Source organism: Chlorocebus sabaeus, unplaced genomic scaffold (assembly GCF_047675955.1).
Source record: "Chlorocebus sabaeus isolate Y175 unplaced genomic scaffold, mChlSab1.0.hap1 unalloc_scaffold_279, whole genome shotgun sequence".
NCBI lineage: Eukaryota > Metazoa > Chordata > Mammalia > Primates > Cercopithecidae > Chlorocebus > Chlorocebus sabaeus.
Window position 1 is genome coordinate 325,643 of NW_027327569.1, and position 22,605 is coordinate 348,247.

The 22,605-nt window shown below is 50.0% G+C and overlaps 1 protein-coding gene and 1 long non-coding RNA gene across 21 annotated transcripts in view; one reads left to right on the top strand and one right to left on the bottom strand.

The window, feature by feature from the left end:
• LOC119623598 (uncharacterized) overlaps nucleotides 1–22,605 on the bottom strand; it is a 164,544-nt gene that overhangs the window by 141,283 nt on the left and 656 nt on the right. For 8 of the 20 annotated variants that reach the window (XR_012092343.1, XR_012092349.1, XR_012092346.1 and 5 more), the window contains exons 2-7: nucleotides 20,452–21,336; nucleotides 12,705–12,777; nucleotides 11,149–11,300; nucleotides 10,702–10,823; nucleotides 10,441–10,558; nucleotides 4,594–4,823 (exon numbers count right to left, since the gene is read on the bottom strand). This is a non-coding gene — a long non-coding RNA (uncharacterized lncRNA). Of the gene's footprint in view, nucleotides 1–4,593; nucleotides 4,824–9,989; nucleotides 10,563–10,701; nucleotides 10,824–11,148; nucleotides 11,301–12,704; nucleotides 12,778–17,507; nucleotides 17,999–18,076; nucleotides 19,923–20,451; nucleotides 21,337–22,605 lie in introns of those variants that run through there. The other 12 variants (XR_012092356.1, XR_012092352.1, XR_012092358.1 and 9 more) reach the window with 7 other exon arrangements.
• LOC140711198 (uncharacterized) lies at nucleotides 1,428–4,852 on the top strand. The gene is made up of 3 exons (XM_073014104.1): nucleotides 1,428–2,815; nucleotides 3,568–3,847; nucleotides 3,967–4,852. The coding sequence occupies exons 1-3, from the start codon at nucleotides 2,704–2,706 to the stop codon at nucleotides 4,445–4,447; spliced, it is 873 nt and encodes a 290-aa protein (XP_072870205.1). The 5' UTR covers nucleotides 1,428–2,703; the 3' UTR covers nucleotides 4,448–4,852.

Below are 22,605 nucleotides of genomic sequence, written 5' to 3' on the forward strand. Positions count from 1 at the left end.
TGCATTGCCGGGAGGCAGTGCTTTGAGCTCTAATGGATGGAACACTGCTAACCAGTGAAGGTGGAGAGAGGGCACCCGTCTGAGAGCATGTAGAGGCAGCAAAGCACAGCCAGCCTCGGGGAACCAGAAGCCACAGGGACATCAGGTTGGGTGCTGCTGTCTGCCGGCCACCAGCTGGGGGACTGTACTGGGCCTGGAGGGACATCCCTGACACTCCTCACCAGATGCCAGGGGCACCCCCAGCCCCAGGTGAGAACCATGGATCCCATGGCGAATGAGGCCAGCCTGTGAGAAGTGGGGCTGGGACAGCTCTGTACAGCTTAATAGGAAAGTTGGGTTCTATTTTGTGGGGTTTTGGTCACGTTGATGGCTAGTCAGGGCTGTCCGTCAGGAAGTGATTTGAGGACAGACTAGAGAAGGGGCTGCCAAGACCAGCGGAGCATTCGCTGTCTGGGTCCAAGGAAAAGGAAATAAAGGCTGGCGATGTGACAGTGGGGCGGAGCACAGAGCAAAGGAACTGGTGGAGACACAGGGCTGGCCCCACACAGGGCTTTGAGCAGCTACCCGGGGGTCGTCCTATTAATTCTCCTCATGGCCCCAAGAGGCGGCTGTGAAGATCCATCTCCTGAGGACAGAACTGTTCCAGAGCCACACAGCGAGGATCCACAGAACCAAGATCCGGGCCAGCTCCAAAGCGGGTGAACTTGTCCCCTCAGCCATGGTCCTAAGACAGGGATCGGAGCCCCCTGGACACACAGACACAGGAACTGCAGGAAGGGGAAACGGATGCCCTGGACCAGTGGCGGGACCCAGGGTTTCAGCCCTCCAGGGCCACTGGGACCAGTCACTGCACAGGTGGACACACGATGCTTTAACCCGCGCTGGGGGAAGGAGCCCACACTCTCAGGGTGGAGACTGCAGCTTGATCGGGCCGGCCTCCCTGCTGGGCACAGCCTGAGCTGCCCCAACCTGTACTGAGGTGCCCCAACGTTGGGGTGCTCAGAGCCACTCAGCTGAGATCGTGGTGCTTTCTGTAACCACCCTCGTTTCTTTATGGTATAGATCTGGACTCCATCCTTTGCAATGTGTGGGGTTCTAGGAAAAGGCTGGCCAGCCGGGGAAGTGTCCTGGGCTCTGTCCCAGTGATGACGAACTTGGCTGCCCACAAGGGCAGCCTGTTCACCACAGTGACCCCCGGGGACCACGCCTGCACCCACCTTGCTGAAGATAATTCACTTCTCATCCGTGAAAGAATAAAGCTAGACTAACTCAATTTCACACTCACTTCCAACTTTAACAACTTGTGTTAGGAAATCAAAGACAAGGACTCTGACCATGTCACAAACCCAGGAAGCAAAACCCGAGACTAACGGAATGATGCCACCTTCGCAGTTCCGAGCTCTACTAGTTGTTTTTCTTTTCTGGTCTGTTTTTCTCTTTTGGTTTAAATTGTCTCTGTTTCTCCCTCTCTGTGTCTCTCTCCTGGTTGCTCTGTCTCTCTGTGTCTCTTTTTAAGACTCTGTGTGTCTCTGTTTCTCTCTTCCCCTCATCTTTCTCTATCTTTCTATGTCTCTCTGTGTCTCTGCTTCTCTGACTTTTTCTGTCTCTCTCTCTGTCTCTCTCACTCTCCCTCTCTTTCCCTCTCTCTCTCTGTGTGTTTGTGTGTGTGTGTGTGTGTGTGTGTGTCTCACTCTCTTGGTTTCTCACTCTCACTCTCCATCTCGCAGCTCTCTTTGGTTTCACTATGCAAGCTGACTCTCCCCACCTTATAATACAGTGGGATTAGCAGGAACCGAGTGGACGCCACAGCCCCCGTGGGCCCGGGAAATCGCAGCTTCGTCATAGCTAAGCCCGCCGCGCTCAGTTTTTCCCACCACCTGGAGGATCTACTCTCCGTTCGTCCTTCCCGACCTCAGACTACAGAGAATACTGGGGGCGAAGGTCGAGGAAGCCGCGCCCGGAGGCTCCCAGCGCAGCCCCAGGAGGTATCCTGCCGGCAACTAGAAGCTGTGCGCGCAGCGGGGCTTGGCGCCAACAACAGCCGGAGCTGCCGGGCCTGCCGCGAACTTCCGCATCCAGGTGGGGTCTCCACGCCCCAATTCCACCCCGCCCCGCCATCGGCGCTCCCCGCAAGTGCAGGGCTTCCCCCCGCCCAGACGTTCGCGCCCACTCAAGGTCTCCCTCACCCGGCCCGGGAGATGCTCCCCGCGTTCTATCCCGCCCCACCCTGGCGCGCCCCCCAAACGATGTGACCCCCGCCCCCCTGTGGTCTCCCCTCCCCCGGACGCTGCCCCTGCCCCCACCTGTGGCACTCCGGGCATCTCTGAAGTCCCCAACCAGAGCCTTCCAGCCCACCCGCGAGTCTCGAGCACCAGAGACGCGGCCCCACCCGCAGGGACCCCGCCTACCTGTGGCGCTATCCCCACGTCTGCGGCCCACCTCACCACTAGCACGGCCCCCACCTACGACGACCCCGGCGTAGGTGCTCCTGCCCACTCCCGCACCCCGCCCGCACCTGCCCCTTTCCCTGCACCTAGCCACGCCCCCGCTCCCGCAGCCCCTCCCGTGCGCTCGGGCCCCGCCCGTCACCGCCCATTGGCCCTGGGGCGGGGCGGGGCAGCAGTTCCGACTCCCGCGGGCGCGGGCAGGGTCCACATTGCCTACTGCGCACCGGGACTAGCGGCTCCTCTCGACCTCCTCGCCATGGACACTGACGACTCCCAGGCCCCTAAGGGCTCCTTGCGGAAGTTCCTGGAGCACCTCTCCGGGGCCGGCAAGGCAGTCGGCGTGCTGACCAGAGGCGAGGATGCTCAAGGTGCGCACCTCCCTCCCGGCGGCGAGGGAGGGGCGGACGGAGCCGAGGAGAACAAGGCGAAGGGGATTTGGGGGATGGGGCAGAAGAGGGGGGAAGCGACGGGAGGACGCGGGGAAAGGTGGAGGAGCGATGGGAAGAACCAGGGAGAAGAGCGGGGAAGCGATGGGGAGAACTGGGGAGAAGCCCGTGCCCGGCAGCGGCAGGGGTACCTGCGGGGCGGCATGAGCCAGCAAGGCAGCCCCCGGGTCCTTGCCGGGTGGGGCGGAGGAGGAAGGGACATGGCGGTAGGAACCTCCATCCGGAAGATAGTGAGCTTTCCACCCCCTCCGGTTTATGTTTTAAATTGAGCCTGACAGAGGGGGTCGCCTGGAGGACCCTCGGGAGTCGTTCTGCCTCTGAGCTGTAGGACCCGGCCGGGCTTCCCCTCCGAAGCGTGGGTACAGCGCGATCACTTCCTAAGTGGCCCCCCGCCCTTCAACTCCGCCCCACGCCGCCCCCCAGCATGTCGAGGAAGAAACGGCCGGGTCCCCGCGCGCCTCCTGTCGCCTCGTGCCCCGCGCGGCGTGGGCGGGGTCCTGGCTGCTGCAATGCGGGACGCGGAGGGAGTGCTCTGGGTTCCCGCCTGGCGTCTCCGAGGCGGTCCGGCAGCCCCTCGCGTTTCCGCTGGGAGATTTTAAAAATGGGTTTCCTGCGCTCGCATGTGCTGTTGCCTTTCGGCTCGTGAGAAAACCGAAAACTAAAATGGGTCCCAGGCCCTCCCCGCAGACCTCCGCGGAGGAGAAGGACCAGGAAGCGGGGACTCCGGGACGTCAGCGGCGCCGCGGCGCGGGCTCTGGGTTTCCCCTGCCCTGCAATGTGGAAGCGGCTCTCCAGGAGGGACCCGAGTCTGGGTCCACGACGCGGGCGCGCCAGGAGGACATTTAACATTGAAGAGCCGGAGGTGGTGGAGACTGCGCGCCCCAGGCCCCGGGTGCACGTGAGGGCGCCGGTGCCCGGACGGTGGAGCGCCCCAGGCCGCGCAGCCCCTGGCGGGTAGATCGGCGCTTCCCAGGCGAACGCCACCTGGGAGCCTTAGTGATAGCGCGGGCTGGAGACGCGACGCGCCCGGGGCTGGGTTTTGATTTTTATTTTCCCGGTTCCTCCTGCCGCAGATGCGTGGAAAGGCGCGGATGGCGGATTTCCTCCCGTTTCGGGACCGCGCACTGCACAAGGATGGAGCGGGAATGGGCCCCCGCCCTCGGTCCCGGTGACCTTCCCTTCGCCCTTGAGCGCTCGGGGCGGCACGGGTGCTGCATGTTGGGGCGCTGTCAGCGCCGCCCCGCCCGCCGCGAGCGCCTACGTGATGCCCGGCCCGTCGTCTCCATGCGCCCTGGCCCTGACATCCGTACGCCGCGCGCTCCCCGAGCCAGCAGCGCAGCCTCCCTAGGCCCAGCGCCCCCCTCCCCGCGGGACACCCCGGTGGCAGCGCCAGGCCCCGCCCGGCAGCCCGCCCCCCAGCGCCCGGGGAAGTGCTCTGGCGTTAGCGTTCTAGTTAAAGGACCCCAGCATCAGCGTTCCTCCTGCAGGGTTGGGTTCTCAGAGAAAGAAAAGGTGATGCAGCAGAGGATGGGATTGGAGAAATTAGGAGAGTGAAGTGGAAGTAGCCTAGCCAGCGTGACTTAAACCGGCCGGGAGATGTGCGAGTACGAATGGAGCCGCCTTGGGGTCCTAATAGGACCCAGAGTGGCTTCTCAGTCAAAGGCCTTCAGAAGCAGAGGGAGCACCTGCAGTGACCTTACCTGGGCCGCGAAAGACAAGAAACCTTCGGCACGGGAAGAGGAACTGACCTCTGGAAGCCACCAGGGCAGGTGGAAGGTCAGGGTTTCAAGGTGATTTTGGAATTTAAGTGCTGTGGGTCCTGCACAGTGGCTCATGCTTGTCATGCGAGTGCTTTCGGAGGCTGAGGCAGGAGGGTCACTTGAGCCCAGGAGTTCCAGAGCAGCCTGGACCACATAATGAGACTCTGTGTCTACAAAAAATAAAAAAGAAAGAAAAACACATTAAGATGCTGTATGTATTGGAAAGTATTTATGGGTCATTCTTTTGAGCTCCATGTCCAAAAGCTTGCTAAAATGCTTGGGAGTTTGTGTACAGGTACGTGAAATTAGGATACATTGGCAGAATCTCCGTGTTCTCTGTTGCCCTGGTTTTGCCACCTGGGAGGAGTTACACATATTGGAGGTTAGTAAGTCCACGCCTCTTCTCTTCTGGGGAAAAAGGTACTTTGGAAACCAGTATTATGTGGGAACGTGGCTTGGTTGGTACAGCCTCGGGTTAATGGGAGACAGCTGCTCTCAGCTCTGCAGATGGCATCAAATACGGTGGCCTTGAGCCCACGTGGGTCACACCTGGGCTGTCCCTGGGAAAGCCCGCCATGGCGGGTCGCCTGGGCTTTCTTTCCCTGGCAGAGCCGAAGTCACAATTTTTTTGTAAACTCTGTAAAGAGCTTTACCCTTCCGAGGTATGATCTTGAACCTGTTGGAGCATTTGGACCCATTTCTTTTAAGGAAGTTCACCTCCAGATGTGCTTAGAGGGCCTGGTCTTAGCTGCCACAGATTTACAAATCCTTTAAGTAAGTTATTCCTCGAAAATTTATCTGTTGTGCCCCCATTCTTTTTGCCATTTTATTCTGATTCTATATTAGTACTTGATTTTCCCTGACATAGAAGACTATTGCCTGTAGTTGGAGGTCAGAGAACACATTCACATTCAAGTATCAATTTCAGGGGAATTATCTGTCAGATGTGAAATTATGGTACAATTCAATATATTAAAATGACCATAGCTACCATTTGTTGAAAATATTTTGTATACTAGGAGCTTTACAATTCTTATCTCCAAGCCTAGATACATGGTCCCAAGAGAGGCATGCCCTCATTTTGGAAGTGGGGAGAAAGACTCACAAAGAAAAATAACTTAGGTAAGGGAGTGAGGTGCATACGCGATTGTGGTAGGAGCAAAACAGATCCTAATTCCAAATATTGTACTCTCCCTTAGACCACGAAGAGTACTTATGTCTGGCTCTGTCACCCAGGCTGGAGTGTAGTGGTGCCGTTACAGCTCACTGCAGCCTCAAACTCCTGGGCTCAAGTGATCCTCCTGCCTCAGCCTTCTGAGTAGCAGGGAAGACAGGAATGCAGCATCATGACCGGCTAATTGTTATTATTATTTGTAGAGACAGGATCTCACTATGCTGCTGAGACTGGTCTTGAACTCCTGGCCTCCTCTAGTGAGCCTCCTGCCTTGGCCTCCCAAAGAGCTGGAATTACAGACCTGAGCCGTCATGTCAGGCCTCCACCATGCTTTTCAGGGGCCTTTCTTGGTGAAGCTCCTTATTCTAGTTAATGCTCAAAAGTGAGCAAAACCCAACTTGCTCAAAATTACACAGATATTCTTTGGGTGGTTTTGTAAGGGGAACAGAAAATAACTTTTTATAGCGATAGGAGTCAAGGTGGCAAAAATGATATTAAGGCTTAATACCAACGCGATGGGCTGCTTTTCTTCTCCCAGTAGAGTTCATATTATTTAATTATAATATAAAATTGAAAATATCTTTCCTGTATTCCTGACTCCCCAGGCCTTGAATGAAGAAAGTATTTCTCAGGCTGGGTTTTTTTTTTTTTTTTTTTTTTTTTTTTTCCTTCTTCTTTGGGTATCTTCTGTCTCAGGCTGTGGGTTTTTGTTTTTTATTTTTTTTTTCCCTGCTTCTTTGGGTATCTTCTGTTGTCCCAAGACATATCTGGAAACTTAAATTGATTTTCACCCAACCTAAAATAAGCTCCACAGTTCTGGATCGCGGACTGACCATGACTAAGTACCCACCGCCACATCACGCTGTGCCACACACCAAGAGTGACTCATTGTCTTCGTCACAGGTTGTGGCTTCTGCAGGGCCTGGTGCCTGGTGGAGCTGAGTGTACTGGGAAGTCCAGGGGCATTCTTAGGGTGGGCTGGATGCGAAAGCGGCGTCCTTTTTGCCTGTGGTGACGTGAACATCAATACAGTATTTATAGAAAGTTCACAGAAATGTAGTAAGCTTCAATCTTTCCAATCCTAGTGAGAATAGCTAGCGTTTAGTGACTCTGTTATGTGGCAGGCCCTCAGTGATCCTGGGCACTGACTTATCCCCACTTTACACATGAGCAAGGGATGCCCGAGGTGTACCGGCTTCCCTGAGTTCACAGAGCTCCCTGGTGTGGCCAGGCCCTGTGGCTGCTGCAGGGATGTTCAGGGCTGCGTGTAGCTGTGTCTTCACTGGTGTCCATCCCGTGCCCAGCACCACGCCTGGCGCTTGACAGGAACACAAGCGTTTGCTGCCTGCCTCCCGCCTGGAATCTCCACTGAGGAGCAGGAAACCAGGGGTTCTAGCTGTCTTCTTCATTCATGAAGTCCTTTAGAGGAATTCAACCTTCTCTAATCAAAAGTTTCCAATATCCTCAGATCAATGCGTATAAACTGTTAAGACTTCAAGATCACAACCTAAAAACCGAAGTCAGAAGTGTGAGGTTTCAATTGACTGGACATGCATTAGGTCAATGACACACATATTTATTGGACACCAGGCTTGAGCCCCACATGGGCACCTTTGGTATCTGAAGCAATATTCCTTGGGTGGTTTTGTGAGGGGAATAGAAAATGACTTTTTATAGCGATAGGAGTCAAGATGGCAAAAATGATATTAAGGCTTAATACCAATGTGATGGGCTGCTTTTCTTCCCCCAGTAGAGTTCATATTATTTAATTATAAGATAAAATTGAAAATCTCCGAAGCAATGCTTCAGAGCCCAGTAGGATGGAAGAGGAAACTGAGAACAGTGCCATTTCTCCTCACACAGCTCCGGCGCCCCTCACCATCCTGTGCACACACATTCTTTGATGGGATCTTTTCAGTGTAAAGTGCAGTAATTAATTTTGCAAAACTTACTGGGTCTGGGAGGCAGATGATGAGTGATGGTGTCACCCCGTCACACAGTGGGAGATTTATATGATGGCATCATTTTCTATGAATGCAGACCACCTTCTGTGCCATACTCGGATGACCCTTCGAAGCTAGACATTTTGTCATCTTTCAAAAGAAGCATGTTTTCCCCCTTGGTTACAGAAAACTAAAAGCTTTTGATACAGGACTCCAACCTTTTATCAGGGAGAATCAGGGCTCTTTAAATAAGCTCGACCAGTCGGATGGGCCGTCAGAAGCAATTAAAATTAGAAAGATGAAGATGCGGTAACAACCTGGTCAGGGCAAATGTCAGGATACCAGATTGCATGTTCACAGTTGCGTTTCTGTTAAGAACGTGCGGGTGAATATGGAACAGAGGGCCATGTGTCAGTAGTTGGGTTGCATTTTATGTTTCTTTTCTACAAGCCCTTTCTGGTGTTGTGTTCGTGTTTATTAGAGAGTAGCTGCCCAGAGGCTGCCGTTTCCCTCCCCACTCCTCCGTTCTCTGCATCTTCACCCCCAACTCCCAGTACTTTGGAATTACAGTCATTGTGTTTGTCAGGATGGAAGAGGCAGCCAGACACATGGCAGATCAGAGCACTGAGAGGCAGAGACTTAATAAGTCCCGCCGTGGCCCCACTGTCTCGAGTGCTGAGATAGGGCCTCGGTGTTTTTCTCTGCAGAATGGAGGCATCACTCAGTCTCTATCTTCTCTCCCTGTCTCTTTCTTCACTCCCCCCTTCCCTAACACACATCCACAGTGAAAGTCTTCAGGAGGCAAAAGAGAAAAGGCTGGACTGTGCTGGGCCCCCCCAACCCCGGGGCCCATTTGCTGTCTTCCCAGCTTCCGTGTGCCCAGAGCCGCCTGGGGGAGCCTTTGGAGGTGCAGATCCTGACTGTGTGGGTCTCAGTGAGGCTCCGACTCTCACGGGGAGGCGCCGGTGCTGCGGGTCCCCCTGGGGGCAGTGCCGCGGTTTGCAAATCCTGCAGATCAGCTTCTCCATTTCTCCAGGTTTCTCCAACATCAGATGCTCCCAGGAGTCCGGTGGGATTGTTTTCTGACTTTGATCAGGATTTTGACGGAGAAGATTCATTAATATAGGACCCCTTGTCTTAACGTACATATGTAAATGATCTGAAGTTTTCTGAATGGAAAATGATTGAAGGAGTGGCATCCAGTAGCCTCGGGGAGTCATTCCGTCATATCTTTTCAACTGTGTCTTACTACGATTAAGATTTTGTTTCTGTGTGTGGCGGGGCGGGTGGGGGACGCTGAGATGGAGTCTCGCTCTGTTGCCCAGCCTGGAGTGCAGTGGCTTGATCTGGGCTCACTGCAACCTCTGCCTCCCGGGTTCAAGTGATTTTCCTGTCCCAGTCTCCCAAGTAGTTGGGATTATAGACATGTGCCACCATGCCCACCTGATTTTTTTTTTTTTTTTTTGTATCTTTAGTAGAGATGGGGTTTCACCATGTTGGTCAGGTTGGTCTCGAACTCCTGACCTCAAGCGCTCCACCTGCCTCGGCCTCCCAAAGTGCTGGGATAACAGGCTTGAGCCACCACCCCCAGCCTTATTTCTGTGTTTCTGTAATCATTGCGCACATTAACGACCGCCTTCGGTGAGTCAGGGCAGGCTTTAGGCAAAAGAACTAAGCCCTCTCCGCCCCTGCGGCTCTCACTCCTGCGGTGAGGTGCGGGTACAATGTACCTGTAGCCGGACCTGAGAAGAAAAGCTCCTGTCTTATGAAAGGGCCCGGGGAGCCTCTGGTTGGGGCCCTTTGACCTGACCGGAAGGTGAGGGAGGAGTCGGTAGAGGCGGGTGGGCCAGTGGAGGACTTTGGATTCGCCTTGGGGGAACTGGGAAGCAGACTGACTGTCTCCGATAAGGGTGGCTTTGTGGAGAGGAGAGGACAGGAGGGGAGGTCGTGAGTTTAGGGTCTCACAAGGAGCGGCCACAGATGGAAGGTTATGGGGTGGGGCATGTGGCAGGGCAGCCCTGTGCCCACAGACACACCCCGCCGAGGAGACCCAGGGACTCAGCTATGACAGCTAGAAGGCGGAGCATGTGAGCTGCAGCAGACACAGGCAGGTGGGGTAAAAGGAGAGTCTTCGCAGCAGTGCTTAGAATAGCAAAAAGTGGGAAAACCAGCAAAAAGCTATCAATAGGAGATTAATGAATCCATTATGGCACCTGGAATGGAAGGAATTTTTGTCAGCGTTTAATAAGGAGCTTTGTGCTGGTCGAAAGTCAGGAGGTGCCCAGTACACTCAAGGGCAGTATTGAAGAGCTGAGTCCAGAGCAGCTCTGCACAGCAGATCCCCCTGGGGCCAGAGGGGCCGTTTGCAAATCCAAGCAGATCCGCTTCTTGAAGGTTTCTCCAACGGGAGCATCTCCCAGGATTGAGGCTTGCATGGGTGGCCTGTGTTATATATGCAATTTTAAATGATCTAGTTGCCACATTAAAGAAAGGCAGGTCCGGAGGGGGGGACGCTGGGTGCCATGACTCACGCCTGTAATCCCAGCACTTTGGGAGCCCAAGGCAGGTGGATCACTTGAGCCCAGGAGTTTGAGGCCAGCCTGGGCAACATGGCGAGACCCAGTCTCTACAAAAAATACAAAACAATTAGTCGGATGTGGCGGTGCATACCTACAGTCCCAGCCCCGTGGGACATTGAGGTGAGAGGATTGCCTGATCCCAGGAGTTGGAGGCTTCAGTGAGCTGTGACTGCACCGGTTCACTCCAGCCTGGGCAACAGAGTGAGACCCTATCTATAAATAAATAAATAAATAAATAAATAAATAAAGTGAGACCCTATCTATAAATAAACAAACTATATTTTCTATTCAGCCCACTATTTTGATAACAATCAGTTATTGTGTTATTAATATTTTACACTGTTTTCCATACTTAAGTCTTTGAAACCCAGTGTGTAAAGAATCTTCAAGTACATCTCCATGTGGACGGGACACACGTGGCCAGCGGCTCCTCTGAGGGACAGTGTGGTCACGGCGATGGGTGGCGTGTGCTGCCTGTACATAGAAGGTCCCCGTGTGAGTGTTTCTGCGAAGGCCCTGAGGGATGGGCAGGGGAGGGCCGACACCGTCCCAGCCACACAGAGGACCCTGGAATGCAGCAGGCTGCCAGCGCGCCCCCACCCCAGCCCCTCTGCTGCCTGAGCTCTTTCCCAGATGTCCACTTAGCTAACCTCCCTCACCTTCTTCCCTTTCCTTCTTTCCCCAAACGTCACTCTCAGGCAGGTCTGCAGGCTCTCCGATTGTCAATGGCAGCCCATCTCCATCCTCCACCCTCTTAACACCCCCCACCCCACTTGCTATTTTTCTCCTCAGTGCTTACGGCCATCCACCCCTGGGCATCATGCATTTGTTCACTGTGTTTCTTGCTTTCGGGTCTCTCCTGATTGGAACAAGCTCCGCCAGGACCAGAGGCTTTCCATTTTGTCACCGATGCATCCACATAGCTCCCGGCAGAGATGGCGCTTGGGGCACCTGAGGTGGACAGTGGCTGGTGGTTGAGCCCTACAGATTTATCTCAAGCCCTCCCCTGACCCTACCGGAAGACACGGTGGTCTGCACAGTCCAGATAGTCAGAGAGGCCCCCCGGCTCGATGACTTTGAACCGGCGGGGGTGGGGAGGGGGGAACAGCACCGTCGACAGAAACCCCCCTTGGTATCCCACCTCCCCATGCCTACATAATCCCTGCATTATCAAAGGAGAGACCCCTAGAAGGAGGTTTGGCAGCAGGAGTGAGATCAGCGCAGTGTAAGCTCATTTTCTGACAAACCAGTGGGAGGAGTTGGCAAACTGACTTTCTCAAAAAGAATGTATGCATCGAAATTAGCAAGTGAGTGATCAGCAGTGTGGGAAAATTCAGGAAAAGCAGTTCAGTGCTGTGAGAGAGGGCGAGGCAGGGAGCTTTATTACTCCAGACAACGGAGGAGGTAAAAGGATAGACCTAGATTATTTCACTAGAGTTCATCTATTCTTTTTTTTTTTTTTTTTTTGAGAGGGAATCTCGCTCTGTTACCCAGGCTGGAGTGCAGTGGCGCAATCTCGGCTCACTGCAACCTCCGCCTCCCGGGTTCAAGCGATTCTCTTGCCTCAGCCTCCCAAGTAGCTAGGACTACAGGCGCATGCCACCACGGCCGGCTCAGTTTTCTTTGTATTTTCAGCAGAGAGGAGTTTCACCCTGTTAGCCAGGATGGTCTCAATCTCCTGACCTCGTGATCTGCCTGCCTTGGCCTCCTAAAGCGCTGGGATTACAGGCGTGAGCCATCGTGTCCAGCCTATTCCTTTTTTTAAAAAAATACAATTTAGATTTTATCAGAATAGAATCCTAGGAAGCTGAGATTTGTAAACTGGGAAATCCATCTCCTCCAAGTAGCCAGGAAATAAGCCAGGTGACCTAAGTCATTCTTGCTAGGCCCTGGTGTGGGCCGGGGATGACTGACTCAAGGAAGAAGCTGTTAAAAAGTATATCATATGAAGAAAGTGATTTACTAATTGATCAGAGTAATGACCACATATTTCCTATGTAACCACTCCCTCATTATCTCCAACTTTATCTTTGGTTCTCATGACAAGATTATCACTTCCCAGAAAACTGGGTTTTTTTGCAAATTACCAGGAGGTGTTTTTCCAAATGGTAAGGTTCTTCTTTGGTGGGAAGATGTTTTCTCCTGGAAATCCTTAGGAAAGTTATTTGATTCTTGGGTTGGGCTCCCAAAACCAAAACAAAACAAGATGGATTATCCCCAGGATACCTGAGCTATAAGGACAATCTGTAGCTTGAGCGTGGAGTGAAAGACACTGAAACTGCCCTTTGTCCCAAATGGCTGTGTGCCGGGGCCCTAGAACAGCCCTAAGGAGGTGGTGAAACAGGTGACATTTACCTGTGAGGCTGAAAGCCCTCATTGCCAGGCTGTGAAAGTCCGCACTGCAGGTGTGCACGTCTTTATCCCTGTCCTGTGGGTGACAGAGCCTGCCAGTGAATGCTGGTGCATTTCCTTCTTGCTTTTCATCCACCCGTGTTCTCCTCCCTCCTAACCCCTCACTGAATGTTCCTGGGGCTTCATCAGGTTTCACCCTGCAGGGCCCAGCAGGAGGCAGCTGATTTGCAGTCCTCACCATTCAGAAGTTCAGAGGGAGGGCTTAGAACCAAACAGGCTCCACCCCCAGGCAATTAAATGAGCATCTGGCCTCAGCAGGCATTATTTTCCTTCAAGTTCCCATTGGTGACTCTAAGGCACAGGTATCGTAATAGAGGAAATCAGGAAGTCTTGAAAGTTAAAAGGAAATAAAACTAGGGTTTACCCTGTAGCTTCACCACTTCACTAAGGTCGTTACCTTCCAGTAATCAGTTTATCCCCCTCAGAGCCTCAGCTTTCTCATACCTCCAGGGAGGTGTCAGGAGCTCTGCGGGCTTCCTGTGAGAATCATCCGGGCCTGGGCTCTAGCTGTGGGTGTGCAGTCAGCAAGGGACGCCCTACTAGGTCCCACCAAGTGCTGCCAGCCCCTGAGCTCAAGGAGGACACGTGAAGAAAAGCCCTTTGCAATGTAGGGCTCCATCCCACCAACGTGCAAGTGAATAGAAGTCCTTTCAAGACCTAGTATTGTGTATTTTTAAAAGTGTAGTGCCCCGTCACCTGGAAATTGCTAGAAATGCACGTTCCCAGGCTCCCTCTCCACCTGTGAAACCCTGGGGGTGGCCCAGCTACCTGGGGTGCCGTGGCCGCTGATGGTGCTCCTGCTGTGGGGCGGTGTCACTGTTCTTTCCAGGTGGGTACAGGTGGACCCAGGGGTGGGGGGTGGGGAGAATCCCGCAGGGACTTCAGGGACTGAGTTTAGTGCTGGGGTGTGTTTCTACTCTGCACAGGAGTCTCCTGGGGTCACCTTGTGTATCATGTCCAGCTTTTTTTTTTTTTTTTTTTTTGAGACAGTGTCTCGCTCTGTCGTCCAGGCTGGAGTGCGATGGCGCCATCTCCACTCACTGCAAGCTCCTCCTCCCGGGTTCACAGCATTCTCCTGCCTCAGCCTCCTGAGTCGCTGGGACTACAGGCGCCTGCCACCACACCCAGCTAATTTTTGTACTTTTAGTAGAGATAGGGTTTCACCACGTTGGTTAGGCTGGTCTTGAACTCCTGACCTCAGGTGATCTCCCCGCCTCGGCCTCCCAAAGTGCTAGAATTACAGGTTTGAGCTACCATGCCCAGTGGGCTAATTTTTAAGTTTTAGAGATGGGTTCTCACGGTTACTCTTGCTGGTCTCAAACTCCTGGCCTCAAGCAATTCTCCCATCTTAGCCTCCCAAAGTGCTTGAATTTGCAGGCATGAGCCAACACACCTAGCCAGAAATTGATCTTTCATTTTAAACTTCATCTAGAGATGTGACAAAAACCAAACGAAGTATTTGTTAAAATACTTTATAACCCTAGGTACAGTAATAGAGTAATCCAACTGACAATTTCACAAAAGTCAATTTTTGGCAACAAGTTCAAGGTTATACATGTTAATAAAGATAACACATTTATTCAACCAGAAGAAAAAGGTTACAATGACAGAATTTATCTTTTTCTTTACTATGTTGTCTGAGCTATGGTTAAGGTTTGGGGAACTAGTATCTTAAAGAACCTTCAGAAATTTCTCATTCTAGAATTTAGAAACAAATTTTACACTCTCGGGGTTGAGAGAATCCAGGAGCAATCACCACCCCTAGTGTCCCGATGCTACTCTCCAAAGGCCCTTCCCCACTAGCCACAGAAATCAGAGCTCCCTGGGAAACAGACAGTTGAGCCTCTGGAGGAGGAAGGCCTGGCTGTGCCTGCGTTAGGGAGGTGGGGATGGGGGCATACAAACCAAAGAAGTGAGACCAAAATGGGCCAACAGCTGTGGCAAATGTCGGCATAAAAATAAATAAATTCCATCTGATCACATGGTCTCAAATATATACATATACAGAAATATTTGTGAGGTCACAGTGGTACTAAAAAACAAAACAAAGACGACTGGGGGGAAAAAAAGAAGAAAAGAAAGAACTCTTTTCTCCATGTTGGGTGCAGTGGCTCACACCTGTAATCCCAGCACTTTGGGAGGTCAAGGTGGGCAGACTGTTTGAACTCAGGAGATCGAGACCAGCCTGGGCACCACGGCGAGACTCTGTCTCTACAAAAAAACATAAGCACTAGCTGGGCATGGGGGTGCACATCTGTAGTCCCAGCTACTCAGGTGGCTGAGGTGGCCCAGGAGGCTGAGGCTGCAGTAAGCTAAGACCATGCTATTGTAGTCCAGCCTGGGGGACAGAACCAGACCCTGTCTTTAAAAAAAAAAAAGACAGCTTCTTCTGTCAACATTAGAGGTAGTTCCTGCACCACCCCTCCTCCTCAAACTGGACTTCCCAGGGAGAGCAGCCGCCCCTGCCTTTTCCACAGAACCATATTTCAAGATAACCCAAGAGCCCCAGCTGATGTGGAACTCTTCTTTGAAGAAGTCCAGCAAACGAATGAAGAATTACAGAATTTGAAAACTTCACAAACTCTAATAAATGATTCAGGCAATAATCCTCAATGAATATGAAAACCATTAATAGGTTGATGAGGAATTATCACAGGACACCAGAAACTCAAGTGCACCAGATGGTCTGTGGCTGAAGGGAGAAAGCAGATCTTCACAAGACAGTGGCCGACTCTCAGCATGCACCCTGCTGGTGTGAGACCCCCGGTGGAGGCAAGCAGGCCTCACACGATGGTAGGATGTGGCCATCAATGCAGAACTCCCCACGAGGGACTCTGCTTAAAAAGGCGCAGCCTGACTCAAACTAAGGCTTTGGATCTAAGTTCCAGTTCTCAGGAAACACAGGAACATGGCACCCAACACCACACAGGAGCAGCCAGGACACCTGGAAAGTGAGAGCGCCTGGAGGAAACCCGGCCTGCACACTCCTCTGCCGTCCCCGAGAGGGTGCCCAGGAGAGACCCGGGCTGACCAGGTGTGATCTGTGGGACCCTGTGCAGCAAACACTTTGGGGCCAACTAGAAAATGTGAATATGGAATAAGAAATAGGCAGTTTTATGAAAGTATGTTTTATTCTATTAAAACTGAAAATGGCATTAGCTCATGTAAGAAAAAATCATGTTTTCAGGTCACAAATTCAAATATTTAGTGGTAAATGATGACATTTATAATTTACTTCCAAAAACTTCACAAGGAAAAGGATATCTATTATGTGATAAGTGTTTAGGGGCTCATTATCCTAGTCTACTTTTCTGTATACTTGAAAGTTTTCATAATTGTTTTTATATAAACTAACCTTGCAAATATGTTTTTACATTAGCATTTATATGTAAATTATTAGTGTTTTATAGGATACGTATAACTATATTATTACTATAATGACCTTATACTAGTGACATAAGAAACAAGCGATAGATCAGAAAGTGAGGATGTGATGAAGGTTCTGTGACTGCATCCACTATCGGAAGAGCACTTCTCCATGCCAAGGAGAGGCTCGAAGCTAAGCATTGCTAAATGTGAGAGACGCCATGTCATGAAATTGGAAGAACACAAACAAGTTAACTTTCCACAATCCACCATCAAACTTTTCCAACAAAATATTACCTAGCATTGCTTGGGTGATAGTGAGTGGTATGAAATTGCTTAAGCTGCTCCCACGTAAGCTCCGGGATGCACAGTGGGTCACCCCTGGAGACCACTGAGTACGTGTGGTCGGGAAGAAGTCTATTTTGAAGGTGCTGGGGGAATATCCTCTCATTGTCTGTCTTGAAATGTGAAATAAATAAGAATATATACATTTAAAATAATACACACATACCACATTACTTACAATATAGCCAATTGATCACATTCTGGTGCATATGCCTGTAATACTTTGCAAATAAAACTGTTCTAATGGTAACAACAACAAAAAAAAGACACCCCTGCAGGCATTGTTTAACACCGTATTCAATCACTCATCACCCATGCACAGGACCCAAGGATTGAGAACAATGGACTTTTTGATGTGTGTTGCAAATTGGAGGGATCACCAGGTCTGCCCACCAGCCAGGAGGGAAGTGGGGAGAAGCTCTCACCCTAACTTGAGTTTTAAGAAGGCTCCTTGGAAGAAAAGACTACCAAATTGAGAATGAAAGGTAAGAAATAGTTCACCAGCTGAGGGGGGCTACGGGAGTCAGAGAGCAGGCCACCCACGAGCCCCAGGGACACCAGCACAGGCAGGTTGTCAAAGTCACAAGGGGACATGAAGACACGGGCCCAGGACAGCAGCTCTTAATCCAAAATGGTCTCAAGGCTCCTTTACACTCTGAAAAATTAACCCATTTATGCCTGAGGTTGCAATTTTTTTTGTAAAAATTCAGACCTTGGCAATGACCTTGAGCTGTAGGATATAAATAACTCCCACAAGCTTAGGATTCCAATAATGGAACACGAGGCATAAATGGGTTTTAATGAGGACCCAAGCAGCTTTTGATTATGTGGGCTTTTTTGCCTGTGTAGGTGCCTGTGTGTGTTTATATAATTTTTCTATATTCTAAATTAAAGCTGAGACATTTAAAAACTACTTATGCATTAAGGTAAGCCATCATTACATGATAATATAAATATGTTTGAAAAATATTTCTCATAACAAAGTAAAAAACTGATTACTTAGAGTGATGCTGTGTTGCCTTTTTTGCAAACCTCTGTAGTGTCTGGGTCAGAGGTGAAGCTGGACTCCCCCATCTGCTCTGTATGCAGCTTGGTGCGTGTCACACACCTCGCCACGCAGCCTCTAGAAAGTACACCATGTACTTGGGCAAGAATGAGTGAAAAAGACAATGTGTTGATAGTGGTATGAAAAGAGCTTTTCTCTCGCTGCAGATCATACACGGGGGTCGTCAGACATGGTCTGAGACAGCATCCTGGCCCTGCTAATCCCCTGGCTTCTGCTCACAGCACTGACCTAGCTAATCCAAGAACATGTCACCTATAATGAGAATATTATATAAAAATCAACCACCTTCCAGATGTGTCTGTATCATGGTTCTGTACATGGGTAAGGTAAGCTGAACACAACATTAAAAAGAAAGAAAACTTACAAACCCTCCCTTCATCTCACTAAAGACGACTCCTTTAAAGACCAAGGGTGTCTGGGGTCGCTAGGATTCTCGTGTTCCAGCCGCCATCCTTCCTGCCTGAGGACAAATAATTATAAGCTGACAGTGACTCAAATAATAAAGTCTGCATCAACTAGTTAATCACTCATGACATACCAGAAATCCAGCTCGTGTAAACATGGGAAAAAGGTGGCGTCCAAATACACCGAGAGGAGATTCTGAAGGTCCTTGGGATTTTGTGTGGAAAATGGATACAGAGTATAATCACTAGCTGGGTACAAATGAAAAGTGAAATTGTAAAATATAACAGATTTCTACTAAAATTATTGAGTCTCAAGCCTCATTTCCCCTTTGTCCTAGGACAGTAAGTTGTAGCTATTCTTGAGATGAGGCAGTGGCTCCATACTCTGGCCCCCGACCTTACTTTAGGTAAGCCTCCTGGTAAGTGTCCATACTTTTCGGTATGAAAGAAACTGTCTTCTCTTTCAGTCATGCCAGCCGGCCCTCTCCCTCAATCACATACCACGTCCCTGTGATCACAACACTTGCCACCCACTCCGTCCGGGTGCCATGAGTCACCTGGCCAAGCACACACAGCAAGTCGCTGGCAGAGGTGAGACCTCGGGTCTCCTCAGCCCAATCTAGGGAGCCTGCCATCCAACCACCATGCATAAGTGGCCCACTACGACCTGCATCATCTACCGCTGTTAAATTACTCGTTTCCAAGCTTACCGTACTTTGTAACAGATGATCAATGCATTTAAAATCAGCAGATACAGTGAGATGTCTGCTTTCTAACAATATATAGCTTTAATAATAATAGCGCTCATGGTAGCTATTTCTCAAACAAGAAACATGACTTATCATAAGTTTCTATGGCTGGACACAGTGGCTCACACCTTTAATCCCAGCACTTTGGAAAACCAAGGTGATATGGTTTGGCTGCGTCCCCACCCAAATCTCATCTTGAATTGTAGTTCCCATAATCCCCACATGTTGTGGGAGGGACCTGGTAGGAGGTGATTGAATCATGAGAGCGGTTCCCCCCATATTATTCTCGTGACAGTGAGTACGCTCTCACGAGATCTGACAGTTTTATAAGGGGCTTTCCCCTTCACTTGTCATTCTCTTCCCTGCCACCCTGTGAAGAGGTGCCTTCCACCACGATTGTAAGTTTCCTGAGGCCTCCCCAGCCATGCAGAACTGTGAGTCAATTAAACCTCTTTACTCTTTAGGTCATTCTTTATAAATTACCCAGTCTTGGGTATTTCTTCATAGCAGTGTGAGATTAGACTAATACACAAGACAAGAGGATTACTTGAACCCAGGAGTTTGAGACCAGCCTAGACAACAAAGCAAGTTTCCACCTACACACACACACACACACACACAATGAGCCAGGCGTGGGGGCACCTTGTCCCAGTTACTTGGGAGACTGAGGTGAGAGGATCGCTTGAGCCCAGAAGTTTGAGGCTGCAGTGAGCCCAGATCATCCCACTGCACTCCAGCCTGGGTGACATGGTGAGTACCAGTCTCAAAAATAAGTACATTTCTATAAAATTTGAAAAATAAAGGAGTGAGTTTATAGTACTGGCTACTATTAATAAGGACCTCACCCAGAGTGAGGTGTCTTTGCCCTCACTTTGCAGGATTTCACAAATGCTCTGAGTCTGTTGTCAGGACTCCCATGCCTGGACCTTGCCTGGGACCCCCTAGTCACTGCGCTGGTTCCCTTGCTGGAGCCCTGCCCAGAGGCAGCTGCTTTCTTACACCACCCTCTCCAGGAGCTCTTCCCTTTCCCCCCAGCAGCAGCAGCAGCAGCAGCAGCAGCTCCCACCCTTGTCCTTGGCCCTCCGCATGGCATCCACCATGTGCTTCCAGTCACAGCTGCATCAGTCTTTCTAGATGGTAAGTTGTTTTTTAAATTTGCTACAACATCAAGCATAGCACAGAGCCAACAGCTGGCCAAATATGTGAAGTGTGGTCATTTTTAGTTACTATGCTAAAAAAAAAAAAAAAAAAAAAAAAGGAAAAGACTTAAGCAAATAACAAAACAAAAATGAATCCATTTTAATATAAACCCAAGTAAGTATAAGTCCACAATTTCTTCTTTATAATTTTGAAACCCAAAAGGCTCAGAAAACTGAAAGATTCTGCAGAAGTTTAGAGCAAACTATTTGATGGCAAAACCTGACTGAACAGATCAGGGCACTGAGTCTTCGTGCTCACACTCAGCGAATCATCAGGTTTGGCTGCAGAAACCTGAGTGTGTCTGATGACAGACCCAGCTGGAAGTGTTACTCTCTCAAATCTGACAAGAATCAGGCTTCGCGGGATTCCAGGAAGGGACCGGGGGTCATTTCTCTTACAAGCTTTGTTCAGCCGAGTAGCCATCATGCAACAGGAGCTGGGCCAGGGCCTTGGGACACGAGGACAAGGCTAGTCTCCACCCTAAAGGGCCCGTACCTATGCCAGAAACCACACCTGCAATGTATGTGGATTTATGAGGAGGTGCCGAGAAGGACCCATACCTGGTTTATGGTGAATCCGTGGATCTTGTCTCCTAGTTGATAGTGTAGAGCCCTCTCACAAGCCCGGTTACTGTTCCATCGCCACGCTCTGTGGTGTGCATGTCTAGACTAAAGGTCATCTAAGTTAGATGAGCTGCAGGAAAATTATCTGGCTAACATTATTCAGCCACATAGTGAAAATACTCTTACATGATAAAGATCATTAATTAGATAAAAATTAAATACTGCATCTTCCAAAATCTTGCACATTCCAGAAAACTAATTTCTGGTAAGACCCTTCCCATTTTAATGACCTTTTATCTTACCTAAAGCTTCAGTGTTGGAAACCTTTTCTTTATACATGTTCAAAAATAACTATAATACAATTATGGTTTAAATTCCCCTTAAGAAACTCTTAAACAAAAGGGCTTCTTTTCCTCACAGAATCCTCACAAGCCTTCAAAATATTGGAAGAAATTCACACTACAGTTAAATCCCATTACATGCCTACCGAATTGGTGAAAACTTTTTAAAAAGCCTAATATTACCAGGAGCTCTCACACACTGCTAGTCATACTGCTCTTATACTGCTACGTACACTGCTACCTGTCCCACAGGGAGTACAAAGTGGAACAACTTTGGAAAAACACTTGGCATTCTTTAGAAAGCTAAGCAGGCAGGGCATGGTGGTTCACACCTGTAATCCCAGCACTTTGGGAAGCCGAAGAGTTCCAGACCAGCCTGGCCAATATGGTGAAACCCAGTCTCTACTAAAAATACAAAAATTAGCCAGGCGTGGTGGCAGGTGCCTGTAGTCCCAGATACTTGGGAGGCTGAGGCAGGAGAATCGTTGAAACCGGGAAGCAGAGGTTGCAGTGGGCCGAGATCACGCCACTACACTCCAGCCTGGGCGTCAAAAAAAAAAAAAAAAAAAAATCTGAATACTGGAAATCCGTTCACCTCTTGGTCTACATCCTCCACACCTTACACTGCTGCACCAGCACTCACAGACAAGATTGTCAGCACAAACTCTGATAGTCCCAAACTCAACTCACCTGGAGGTGTAACGACAGCGAATGGATAAACTGCAGACTAATCATTCAATTAAAAAAAAAACTAACCAACAAAAGTGCCTACAACTGCATATAACAAAGATGAAGGTCACATAATGTTAAACAAAAGATACACACGATACAGTATTATCCTAAACAGGTATTATTCAAACAGGTAACAAGATACTGTCAGAATGCATAGAGATGGTAAAATATTTTTAAAAAGCAAGGACATTTCTGTATGATAGTGCTAATCTAAGCGGGAGGGAGAGGGTTATGAGCAGTTAGGGGAAATCTTCAGCTTGGTCATGCGGACACTTTTTTTTTTTTTTTTTTTGAGACAAGAGTCTTGCTCTGTTGCCCAGGCTAGAGTGCAGTGGTGCAATCTCGGCTCACTGCAACCTCCACCTCCTGGGTTCAAGCAATTCTCCTGCCTCAGCCTCCTGAGTGGCTGGGACGACAAGTGCTCACCACCACGCCCAGCTAATTTTTGTATTTTTAGTAGGGACGCGGTTTCACCATGTTGGCCAGGCTGGTCTTAAACTCCTGACTTCAAGTGGTCCGCCCGCCTTGGCCTCTCAACATGCTGCGGTTACCGGCGTGAGCCACCGCGCCCAACCTACTTCTTTTCTAATTATTCTCACCTGGATGAGATGGCTTACGCCTGTAAGCCCAGCAATGTGAGAGGCTGAGGAGGGGGATCACTTGAGCCCAGGAGTTCTAAACCAGCCTGGGCAACAGAGCAAGATCCCGTCTCTTCAAAAAAAAAAAAAAAAAAAAAACACTTTATTTTCTCAAATTGTACTATATGTCTTACGGGCTTTTCTACATTAATATATCCCACCAAAATATTTTAAAGATATATACAGGGGAAAAGAAAACACCTATTCAGTCACTGTCAACATTATGAAGATATGCTGTAGTCAACATTTGCTTACTGATTTAGCAAATTTCAGAATTATGGGACAGAGACGCATTTTAAGAAGTTACTTATGAGCAAGGACATGATAGGAAACCCATGAGCGGTAAGGCCAGGGTCTCCCCCGAACTTTCCAGTAACCTGCTGCCAAACTCACGCCACGGACGCCCCGTGTCTCCCCCCGGCCTGGGCCGGCAGCGCTGA